The sequence below is a fragment of the Talpa occidentalis genome, unplaced genomic scaffold (genome assembly GCF_014898055.3).
Source record: "Talpa occidentalis isolate TD23 unplaced genomic scaffold, MPIMG_talOcc4v2.1 talOcc4.8, whole genome shotgun sequence".
NCBI lineage: Eukaryota > Metazoa > Chordata > Mammalia > Eulipotyphla > Talpidae > Talpa > Talpa occidentalis.
In genome coordinates this window covers 92,625,986-92,639,048 of record NW_023605194.1, presented here as the reverse complement: position 1 = coordinate 92,639,048, position 13,063 = coordinate 92,625,986, and the positions used below count along the sequence as shown (strand labels likewise).

At 36.7% G+C, this 13,063-nt stretch overlaps 1 protein-coding gene across 1 annotated transcript in view; it reads right to left on the bottom strand.

The window, feature by feature from the left end:
- USH2A (usherin) overlaps positions 1 to 13,063 on the bottom strand; it is a 635,462-nt gene that overhangs the window by 198,134 nt on the left and 424,265 nt on the right. The window contains 2 exon segments of the mRNA XM_037497740.2: positions 5,845 to 5,967; positions 6,844 to 7,184. Coding sequence (XP_037353637.1) covers positions 5,845 to 5,967; positions 6,844 to 7,184 — 464 coding nt within the window.

The window sequence follows — 13,063 nt, the reverse complement described above, 5'->3', positions numbered from 1 at the left end:
AGAGCTCTCAGGTCACTTATAGTTTTGTAGGTTACTGACACAGAAATCCACCTGTTCCATAGAGTAAGCCCTTCTCAAGCTTAGAAAGGGGTTTTTTTTATAAATGATATATTTGATAGACCATTACCTCATTCATTAATTTGTTAATTTAGAGGAGGGCCTCTAAAATATTTGTACATTTATTCATTTTTCGTTCAAGACACACCAGATAGAGCATCTCATTTAACCTCATCCAGTCAGGAAGTCTTTAGGTAGGAGGTGACATTTGAGCTAGATGTTTGACAAGTGACATTTTGTTCAGTGAAAATATCCAGTGAGAAGCATTATTGCAAGTAAGATATGTGAAGGCTTGTATCTTGAAAGGGCCTGATGTGTTTCTGGAACCAATAAAATTCCTCAATGGCCCTACTGAATGCCTCAGGTAATTTTCATCAGAATTAAAAATGTGTCAACTTTATTGATGTCCTAACAGAATTCATGTGTCAATATTGTCACCAGTATAAATCATGCTTCTGAAAACACAGGCTGCTCAGTTGCTTTTTCGACTAACTTTCGACTCTTCTTCATTTCCACCACCTCTCAATTGATAGCTCTTATATTGGCAAATCCTTTGTGGGAATGAATAAATAAGCAAACAAAAAAAAATTCAACACTGTTTCTGTTACTTAAACCTGCAGTTGTTTAAATTTCCATTAATGGCGGTAATTTTTTTAACTACTTATTTGCTGGTTCTAAAAATGCCACTGAAGTTTTGCTATTGAGCTTGAAGGGTAAAGATGATTACATTTCAAAGATTTTATAATCTGATGCATTTTATTTTATTCTATTTTTTTTTTTTTAAAGATTTATTTATTCATTTATACGAGCACTGGATACAGTCAGAAGTGCAGGAGGGTGAAAGAATTCACCAGAGCCAGAGCGGGCAACAGAACAGGCAGACTAACGAAATACACTGCTGAGGGGAGCAGCAGACGGCAGGAGAGGTCTGCACACCATGTGGGACCCTCTCCCAGTGGCCGGGGATCTAATCCGTGCTGCAGAGGCTGCGGGCAGCTTTGCAACCCAGTGCTCAACCGCTGCGCCACCGGAGAGGCCCAATCTGATGCATTTTAGATGGTGAGTACCAGTTGCAACTATCCTATTCCTGTTTATCTACACTTATGCTACCAGAATGTAACCCCTAAAATAAATTTTTTCTATGTTATCTACTATGTTATTGATTTTAGAAACTAGACTTTTTTTTTTTTTTTTAAGAAAACATTAGGGAATCAAGCCTCCTGTGACAAAATGCATCCTTCCCGATTCAGAAGCTGATTTTCCTGACGTAGTTTCACTCACTTACAAAGGATGGCATGAGGGAACTCGAGAGCAGTGAGGAGCAGTCTCAGTGGAATTGAGAACCCACACTGCTCATTTAATTTAAATGGGAATTAGAGATATTTCCACTTATTCTGAATTGAGGGTATTGTTATGCCTTGCCTCCTCAGTGTTGATGAAAATGGGTTTTCATTCCTAGACCCAAATTTTATTCACATTTTGATATTAAAGAAGAAAACATTAGTATCTACCTCATGTTGGTAGCTTAAAAGGTTAGAATTTATGTCAGGAAGATTTAACCATAGATTTTATGGCATATTTAGTGTAAGCATTTAAAATTGAACACAATCAAGTCCAATAACTCTTTGAAAAAAAAAGTTGAAAATATACCAATTTGAGTGCTTTCAGTTAAAGGTAATACTATTAGTGATTTCCTGAGGAGTCACCTGAAGCCTTTTTCCAGACTATAATTGCAAAAGAAGTATGTTATGGGATTTATAAATAATTGATTAGAATGGGAGTTAAGTTATTATAATCCATTTGCAGATATTTTCTTTAAAAGGGGAAAATAATCTATTATTTATCGCTTATTCCTCTTTTGTTAAGTCCCAAACAAAAACAGGGAAGTTTGTCACTGTTTTCTCAGCAGTTTTATCTGATCACTGGGAAGCACAGCACTGTAAGATACTGGGCCACCTCAGGGTGGGTTGAGGCTTATGTGAGGGGTTTGCTGCCCTCTGTTAAACCCTGCCTGACTCACCTCGTTGGCATCGGATGACAATGGCATGTTCACCAGATTTTCCAAGTGATGAAAATGTCAGCAAACCCAAAGTTATGGCTCCCTCAACAACTGTAACTTGGCTCTTTGGACAGAATTATTAAGGCAGAAAAGTTGAAACTGACAAACACTCTAAACCTCCAGCTACACTAAGTTTGTGTCTACACAGACAGAATAAGATTCAATCCTGAGGCAAGGACCCATGTCACTCAGACAAAATGATCCCTCACCTAAGGTAACCATGAGCACAAAGTATTTTGTCTAAACTAAATTATCTCAGTAGTGAGCTCGACATTCTTCTTTGCACATGCAGACATGTAGGAAAAAAATCTACAAGAATGATTTAAATTTCAGAAACTAATGACACAAGGCCTCCCTGGTGGCACAGGGGTTAAAGACAGCACTATCAAGCTATCTGAAGCCACTGTAGCATGAGTTCGATCCCCTGCCAGGGAGGTGACCCACATGGTGCAGCAGACCTCTCCTGTCTCGCCCACTGCTCCCCTCAGCAGTGTATTTTAGTCAGTCTGCCTGTTCTGCTCCCCACTCTGTCCCTGGTGAATGCTCTCACCACCACTCCTTCACTCCTGGTTTACACCCCAGTTCTTGTATGCATAAATAAATCTTTTTTTTTTAAAGAAACGAATGACACATCTAATGAAACTGGCATGATTTCCAGATATTATAAATAATTAATTAACCAAAATGGACCATTTGCTCAAAGAGATTGACTTGATGTTATATTTTTATATTTACTCTCACAAATGTATTCATTAAGGGATGTTCAGTGAATCTTAATTTAATTTTTTTTATATTAAGAGACATGCCATTTTAAAAGCTGATTCTAGATGTAGCTATGGTGATATCAGGTCAAGAGGGGAAGACATAAGTCAACATTCCCTTTATTGACGTAGGTTAAGAAGGAAATAGGGAACGGTGGAGTTTGGGGAGTCCAATAGGATACTACATAATTCTTCTCAAGGCATTGGAATTAAATTACCCTTGCCCCCATCCTCATATGCTTAAATAAGCAGCCAGTCAAACAAGTTAAGGACACAAATGTCAGCCAGGTCCTGGTAGGGCTGAAAGAAGTTGCAGAACTGCAGTGTTGCATGCTCAGCCTTCCCCACTGCCTTTGGAGGGCCTATGAGCTCACCAGGACGGGTGGGGGGTCCTGGCTGCCTGCAGTCCGGAGGGGTCATGCCTGCATCAGACCTGACAAGATTATTTCTTAACAGAAAAACTCAACAGCACCTTGCCCTCCCCCAGTGGACTAATTTCCAGGTTTGTTTTTGTCAGAGGACCCACACCTTGCCTTGAACTGAGGCCCCAAGATTTGCTGGACTTATATAGGGTGGAAGAACTAGAAAAAACATTCTCACAACATGAAACTGAGGCCATTTGTTTGGAATATTAAAAAGAAATGCACATTTTTTTTTAATCACAAGCTGGTTTCATGGGTCAAAGTATTCGTTTGAATTAAAATCTTTGCTAGTTCTAGCAAGAAAAAAAATTCCTTGATTTTCTGCTTCTTGAGGCCACACAATTTTATGATGTGTCTCCTTCCTTTCCAGAAGTACCTTTTGTTGATATGTTTAAGTCAACTTAGACTTCAATTGAATTTGTGGAGATTTAACTTTATTTCTTACCTTAAGTCTTGGATTTGGACTTATTAGATATCCTTAGAGGCATCACTACAGATTTAATATAAAATTTTGGTCTTGGTCCTAATTCTTTAAGTTTTTATGTCTGCTACAAAGAAACTAAATTAACTTTCTGGGACTTATGTTGCTTTCCTGCTGAATGATCTCATAGCTATAAATCAGATTCATTTATTAATAGTCAGGGGCTATTTATTTAGGAAATTTCTGTATTTAAGGCAAAGAGAGTTCACAGGTCATACAAAGCTACTTCTCCATATGATTTCCCTGGGGAAAGCTGATTCTCTAAATAACACTGTGTGAGGGCCTCCCCAGTGGTGCAGCGGGTTGAGTTCTACACTGTGTAGCTGTCCACAGCCTCTGCAGCATGGGTTCAATTCCTGGCCGGCCAGGGAGATTCCCACATGGCATGGCAGACCTCTCCTGTTCTGCCCGTTGCTTCCCTCAGCAGTATTTTTGGTCCATCTGCCTGTTCTGCTCCCCCCCTCTCTCTGGTGAATTCTTTCACCCTCCCACACCTCTGACCTGTACCCCAGTTCTTGTATGAATAAATAAATCTTAATAAAAACAAACAAAAAACACTGTGTAAGGTGTGTATACGCATTTGATTTGTTGTGTACATATGTATGTATATGTGGTATGTGTATGTATATGGTGTGTCTGTGGTGAGTATATGTTTGGTTATTGTATATGTGTGATGCATGTGTATATATGTGTTTTGTGTGTATGTGTGCATGCATGTATGTGTGGTGTTTGTATATATATGGTGTTTATGTATGAATGTGTATAGAGGTACGTGTATGTGTTTGTGTGTGAGTGTGTCTTCCACTAGACTGTAAGTTCCTTGAGGGCAAAGGCTTCACCTTTTTCTCCTTATCACACAATCTCAGCATGTAGTAAGCAAAAGTCATTACTGAATAAATTAATTTCTCCAACTGGATGCCAGATTAAATAAGTACTGAAACAAAAATAGTAGAAAAGTGACTAATGACCATCATAATTCAGGTTCAACAAAAATGATATGCTACTGAGCAACCATTTTTAACTTAGAAAAATGGCGCTTTCACCGACCCATTCTATTGTTGCATAGGATTTATGTGCTATCTAACTTTAAGAACCTTATAATATCAATGAATGTTTTTCCACCAAAACCTTTGAAGAAGGACAGAGGAGTTTCCCCCCTTCCCCAGAGAATAAGAGCACAGTTAGTACTCCTAAGGCACAGAGAAATTAAATAGCTAACCCTGTCCTGAGTCTGTCACTGAACAAGTGAGCCAGCGATTGAGGATACAGGAGTAGCGAAGACAAAGTTCTGCCTTGTGGTGGGCTTGACGACACAGTGGGGCATCCAAACCCTTAGCCATACCAGGACAGTATAATATGACGGTGTTATGTACTGGGAGGTGTTATGGAAATACTCCAAAGGGCAGTGATCCAGAACAGCACCAGAGTGAGCTGTAGAAGTCATTTCATCCCATCCAATCCTCTCATTTTACAGATAATGGAACTGAAGCTCAGAGAGGCTAAGTGACTTGCCTAATGTCACTACCCTAGGATGAAATGGAGTCTGAGTCTCCCTATGACCCCATGCTCCCTTTTTCCTGAGATTGCTAGTTGTCCACTCCTTGATTTCTGGGAACTCTGAATTGGATTCTTTCAAGTCCCAAGTCTGTTAACTAAATATTATTTTGTAGACTGAATCAATGACTTAAAACAAATTTTTTCCCAGAGATAGCAAGCTTTGGATACATGCCCTATAATTTCCCCATTTTTGTACACAATGCATGTTTCCAAATGCCTCTTTTAAGTTTCATGTATGGTTTGAGTTGTGACAAAGGCAATAGGTTAAGGCTCAAACCTCTACAAACTCAACTTCAAAAGGCTTATTTTAAATGTGCAGTGAAGATGGCAAATATTGAACGTGCTCACTGTTGCAGTTGTATGATTAACACCACAGATAATAACTAAACATGTTTTATTGCATAACTGATAACATGTTCACACAATGAAGACACTAAGACACTTTGAACTATTCAACATGCCCCAAACTAAATGCCAGCATTTGTTTTTATAGTTTTGTAATCTCACCTGCTAAGACCCTTATCTTCATAAAACCACAGAGTTCCTGAATAAATATTGTGCCACAGATTTAAATCTTCTGGGGGATTTGATGCAAGTGGTTGCTGGATTTTACATCTCAGAAGCTCACATCTAAAGCAAAAGACAAGCAGAAACATTGGGATTATCTCAACAAATGTTATTACCAAAATTTAGGTTGTTGTGTGGTATGAGTGTTGGTGTGTGCATGCAAACGGAAAGAAAACATCTTAATTTACAACAATGAAGTTTTTTCCAGATGATCTTTTTTTTTTTTCCAGGCTGATTTCATATATTCAATTATTTTCAGTTAATCAGCTACATTCACATTTTTCCATTATCAGCAAGAATGATAACATTTTCAATTCCTTCTATGTCAGATTTGCCAAAACTCTATGGTCAATTTCACACAAAGTAGATATACAAAAATGCTTATAAAGTTAATGATTTCCTAAGACTTCTACTAGCAATACTTTATAAACAATGATAATATTATCAACTTCATAGTCTTGGCTGAGTGTCAAGTTTGGGTTGTTACAAACCCATTTAAAGTCACAGCTCTTTTCTTTCATCTGTATTCTTGACCACATTCTTTACAAATTTCCAGATAATAACATGACAAAGAATTACTGTGTTAACTTTGGAATTTTGAGGCATATTTGTTCAAATGAATCATTTAGAAAAAGCAGAAAGTTTGCCTGACAAATACTAAAAGTACATTAGGAAAATCAAATTGAAGATTTTTTAGAGAATCATGAGAACAGTGCTGATTCTCAAGGGATTTTAATTATTCACAATATGATATTTCTACCACAGATAGTTTCTATGATTCTATATAAATCAAGATACATAATATTAAATTTTATAAAAGTTATGAGGTATTCAATAATTAATTAGTTCTATGTTTATATGTGAGTAAATACCTCTTTCCATCCTTTCTAGAGAGTGAAGACTGTGACAAAACCCAAAAGCAAAGTCATTTACTCTTACCTTAGATTGGGTCCTTTTGGCCTTAATGGGGGTTGCCAAGAAATCCCAATGTAGGATTCACTTATCGGGATCACCAGCAAGGGGCTGACATCCTGGGGCAGGGCGGGCTCGGTAGTGATATGGGCAGATAAACTCTCTGTGCATCCTCCCAGATACCTGTTCTCCCCTGAGCAAGACACAATAGTGACCGAATAATTCATGAAAGGCTTCAAATGCATGATCACATGACTGAACATGGAAGAAGTAGCATTAGCACTGGTTATCATCACATGAGGGTCAGGCATGCAGATCTCGTAGCTAAGCATGTCTCCATTCTGAATGAGTGGTGGATTCCAAGTGACCTGCAATAAAAGATAAACTTAGAAGCTATGCGACAACACAGGAACAGAGCAATTCAAGTTCACAAGGCCTAGAATTTTGCTCTGTCTGGTTTTCAGTTAAATTTTTTCTAAATGCCTACTTTCTACTTAGCCTTTTGCACCAGACATTAATGAAAAGTTTGGGATCAATTAGCAGTACACCAGGAGCCAAATGAAATGCTGTGTCCTGCATTTGGCTTTCGTCTTGATACTTTCTAGGACTGACAGAAGAGTACACACCTTTGTGATTCATCTGCACTGTGGGCGTTCTGAAGGACACAGAGCACACTTGGAGAAAATTCACACATCCATGGGCATCAATGGGGGAGCAGCAGGATGTGATCACTTTCTTGTTTATAACTCAATTAAATAAAACCTCAGAACACCTCTCTTTGCATTGTTGCATTGTCAGTGTGTGCTCTAAATATGTCACTACTCTGGGTGTGTGTGTGTGTGTGTGTGTGTGTGTGTGTGTGAGTGCACGTGCGTGCGCATGTGTATGGGAGGGTGAAACATTATTTACATTTTCAGTGGATGCACAATTGAGTTCCTGCAACTCACTTGTGCATAAATAATACAGAAAATAAAGTCATGACAATGTGTTATTATCAAAGATAAAAGATGTATAGAAAACTTAAATAGGCAAGCAGAGGATGATTCTGTTTAACTTGTGAACTTAAGCATTAGAGAAAAGAAACAACATTTTGTAACGGAATATCATTATGTTTATTTAACATTCTCTTTCTCTTCTGACCAACTTTTGTTAAGGTCATAGTGGCAACCCACTCATGCTCTTTCGGGGGGGAAAAGGAGGCTTGAAAAATATGTGTTAGTCATGTAAAAATCACTTATTTATTGCTATGTTGATCTCTTTTATTGTTGCCTTGCAAGGCTGCTTAAATTCTGGAATACATACTTCATCTTCCAAGTAGATCATAAGCTTCTTGTTAGCAGGATACAAACTGAAGGCCCACTCAATGCCATGGATGCTGTGATGGAGTTCAATAAATACTTGCAGTCATGGTCAACTGGATTCTATATTTTCCTGAGCATACTGTTATTTTGAAATTTTAAAAGACACATTTCCATAAAGTGATGCATTGATACATTATGTGTGGAATTTTATATAAAATCAAAATTGAAAAGGAATAATAGAAAAATTAGGATGGAGAAGAAATGGCCAAAATGTTCTCCCTAGTTCAAAAGAAAAATTGTTCCCCCAAAGAAACAGGAAATGAGATTTTGTTGTGATTTCTCACTAAGGATTGACAGAACAGGCTTGTACCTGGTGTCATCTGGAGAGTGATCATCATCATAATCGATGACTGATGTTTTATCAGATGTTACTACATGACTGTGGAACACAGCTAGTTTTAGAAATTCATGGGGAGTTCTACAGTGTTGGGGTAAAGAGAAGTTTTTGATGTGCTTGTTCTTTGGGAGAAGAGAGGATTTGTCTGAATGTAAGAAAAGACCAAAGACCCTAAAACATGACAAATCTATAGAACCGACACAGGATTCCATTAATTTGTGGTGCAATGCTCTCTGCGGGCTGGAAAGAGGGGTCAAGGTAAATGCAGGGGGCTTCTTGATACTTCTAAGTGGAAAAAGGGAGATTTTGCCATTAAATTTCATTTGATGAGAGGTGGAATATAGGGATATATCATATACACACATGATATTCCTTGCTCTTGAACTATAATATTCGGGGAACTCAGGTCACAGTTTGACAGTTGGCAATACCTGTTGGGAAACAGGAATCTGTGTCTATATAACATTTTTAGAGGGACTTATATAACATGGTGGAGGATGCCATTTTCATTCTAGGCAGTGGCATTGTCATTCAAGGCAGAAGGGATTTAGGGGATCACCTTCCTGAAATTATCCTGGGGGTCATTAATAAAAATAGTATGTCTAAGATTTTTAAGCAGTCAGCTTGTTAAATACTAAAGTTCATTCTTTACTATAGTGGCCAAAATACGTAAAAGTCAGGTTAATTTCCAGCAGCCCTCTATACTATATTTACTACACATAGGAAAGATTATGAAACATGGAAATCTAATCTAAGTGTTATCATAACAATTACACTTAGATTAGATTTCCATGTTTCTCTTAGTTATTTTAAGTTTTTTAAAAATAGGAGAGGTGGGTGGGTCTTTAAGGAGCCACTGACATTTACCAACTCTTTCAGATCTGGAAGAATCAAGACACCTTCAAAGATTCCTTTTGAAGGCAAACACTTAAGAAGTCAGGTGAAGTGACTGACTACTGGGGAAAGGTATCATACATATACAGTGTAACTTCCTTCCTGCCTGGTCTCCATTAGACTATATATAATAACTTCATTTACAAGAGTGTGTGTGTAGGTTGATATAATGAGTTGTGAAGGGGTAAAGAATAAATGTCCCTGATATTTGATCTAGTCTCAACAAAAGCCACATCTGAGCAAATCATATATGTGGGCCCTGGTTTTCTTTATCTAATGTGAAGAGACAATGGTGAGACAATTCTTGCTCTCCTGTCTAGTTACAGGATTGTATAATTCTAGACTACTTAATCAATTCAAGATAGAACCATACCACAAGGCCCAAGAATGTGGAAATGTCTGAATTCATACTGCTGTGCTTTTGAACAACCAACTCTCTAGTAAAACTTCTCATACAGAATTAAGTATACATTAACTATTTTTAGAAATAAAATTAACTACTTTCTGGTATGTTTATTCAAGCAAAGCAAATATATCCACACAGTGTAAACTTTCTTTTAATTATTTTTATATAAAAAATACCCCTTAAGCTACAACTTGATTTTCATACTTATAGATTATGGACACCTCTTACCACTTTTTTCATATATATATAACATTTCTTTCATTGCTGAAAACAAATTATTCAGTTTTTATTAGACTGATATCTATTTTAATGCTAAAAACAATATATCAAAATGCATACTGTATCCCATTGTGTTTCTTGTGTATTGACTAGATAATCAATAATTGCTATGCCAGAAAGTAAAAGTATGTTTACTTCTAATAATTATTATTGGTGAATTGCTTTATGAAAAGGCTATGTTAATTTACTTTATCACAAACAGTGAGTGTCCTCACACTCTTAAATATTTCTTTTAACTTTTGCCAATATTCTTTAATTACTTCTTTTTAATTAATTTACCTTCTTTTGATTTTTATAAGATATAAACCTTTTCAAATATTACTATTTGTATGTTCTCTTATTTAAGTTATATATTCATATTTATGCCTTATTTTATGTTGAATTGCCACTTTATCATAAATTATTACAGGTCCTTTGAATATGATGGAGGAATAATATATTTTTCAATTACATGTGGTACAGAAGTGTTTTTCCAATCTATCTTTTGGAGTCTGACTTCATTTTGAGAAGCCTTATGTCTTACCAAAAAAAAAAATCCATTTTTTACTAACTATATAGAACACTCCTAAAGATAATGAGATTCTTTATTTTGTCTTTATAAAGAGCTCTCCTACCTTTAGCTCATATGAAAAATTCCTTTATTTTCTTCTAAGCATTATACTTTATAACATCAAATTTTTGAATTATTAGAAGTTAGTTACAAAATGATGGCAGGATCTATTTATTTTTCTTATATGTGAATTGTCAGTTAGGCCAGTACCAATTTTAAAGCAAGCCATCCTTTCTTTTCTGATGAAATAAAATGGTACTTTTCACAGTAAGTCAATTTCCACCATATACTTTACCCTTTATCTAAACTTTCTAGTCTGTTCCCTATCTATTTTTAGGCCAATACCATACTACTATGATTCAGTGGCTTAGAGTTGGTATAAACACTGAGGGAGGGTCTTATCTCATTAATCTTTTTTTCTTTTTTTCAAAGATTTATTTTATTTCTTTATGCATACAAGAGTTGGGGTACAGGCCAGAGGTGTGGGGGGGGGATGGTGAGAGGATTCACCAGAGACAGAGTGGGGAACAGTACAGGGGGATTGACTGAAATACACTGCTGAGGGGAGCAGCAAGCGAGACAAGAGAGGTCTACTGCGCCATGTGAGTAGCTCCCTGGCCGGCCAGGGATCGAACTCGTGCTGCAGTGGCTGAGCATAACTTCAAAGTTCTGTGCTTAACCCCTTGCACCACCAGGAAGGCCCCTTATCTCATTAATCTTTTATTTCATGATTTTCTAGACTATTTCAACCATTTAGTCTTCTTTTTATACATCAAAATTATTTTATTCAGGTTGAAACAACAACAAAAAAATGATCATCATTCTGATTAGAAGGAAGTTAGGTAGTTCTGCTGACTCTGAAAGGATTGACAAATATGAATTTTCCTTCTATGGAGGAAGACAGCACAGTCTGCGCTTACGGCAGCACAATAAAGCAAACTTGGTATAGCTCTTGGATCTCTGCTGCCTGTGAGTCCTCACTCTTACTCCTTATATAATTCTAGACTGTTTACTTAATCTCTAAATTCTCAATTTTCCTGTCTGCGAAATGGGGCTACTAATAATATCTACCTGTTTGGGTTGTAGTAAAAATTAAATAGGAGCAATTCCTGGAGATTAGTATGAACTCAGTAAAGAGTAGTTGTCATGATTATTGTTTCATTTCCTACCATGGAGTTTATCATTTTTTGTAAAGATTGATTTAAACAGACATCAGAGCCTAGTTTATCAAAAATCAATGAGAATGGTGATGACATGTGAATAGATTTTTAGAAGCATTCCTGGAATATTCCTGATGACTCATTGAGAACTTTTGATTTTCTATTTATGAATGAGAATAAATAAAAGGTGTGGATTTAAAAATAATTATCACCACATATTTCAGGTGCCTTCTAGGAGAGTTTTAGACTCTTGACTTGGTGAGTTCTGGGAGATCCAGCTTCCTAGTCAAACTCATCTAACCTCTCCTAAACTGACATGTCACCTGTATTGTTTCATTCTGGGAGAAGCTGCATAGTCAAAAGAAGGATTAAGAAAAGAAAGAAAAATCCAGGCAACCTGTCTTGGATACTCTTTGTCATTTACATATCTGAATCAAGCAAAATTTTACATCAAGTCATTGTTTTTCTGAAAATATTTCTTTTCAGGTCTGCCTACAGAAAATTGTTCATTATGTAATGCCTTTGTGAAAGCACTGTGTTCATGTCACATCATCTGGGTTTGTTCTGCTACCAAAGTTTTGCAGAATTCCCCCAGGAATATAAAGAAGTCATTTCTGGAATGATCAATAACTGGAGGGAGAGGGAACAAAACAGAGGAGCACAAAAGACTGTGGTGATGGTTCTTGGGTGTCTTGGTGGTGGTAATTTTATGGGGATTACACCTGAGAGGAGAAATCAAAGTTGCACAAAAATGAACAACAATGTAAAAATATATAAGTAAGTTAAACAATATAAATAACTCTATTTGTTTGGGGTTTTCTTTTGCTTTTTTTATGCTAAATGATGAATGATTTTTAAAACGCCCTATTTATATAATAAACATTATGCCTCATGCAATTCTAATTAATTTATTTTTAGTGTTTTATCAACAGAATTCTGTGTCCTATTGAAATATTCCTATCAAGAAGTGTGTTTCTTTGACCAGTCTTATCCTGAAATTCATGGCTGAAGACTTTCAAAAATAGCTTTAGCTTATAGGATAAATTTTATTTCTTCAACAGTGGACACCACTGGGCATCACCCAGTGTGTGTGTTAGATGGGGGTAGAGAGAAACAGGACACAGATCCTAGCAATAAAGTCAACAGATGAACTTTGCTGTTATGCAAATGTCTTTTGTTTTGAGCTCTGGCGAGCAGACCGCTGTAGCAATGCTTTTGGCAGTAGTACAAGACGGAATTCATGGAAGCATGTGTGTATTT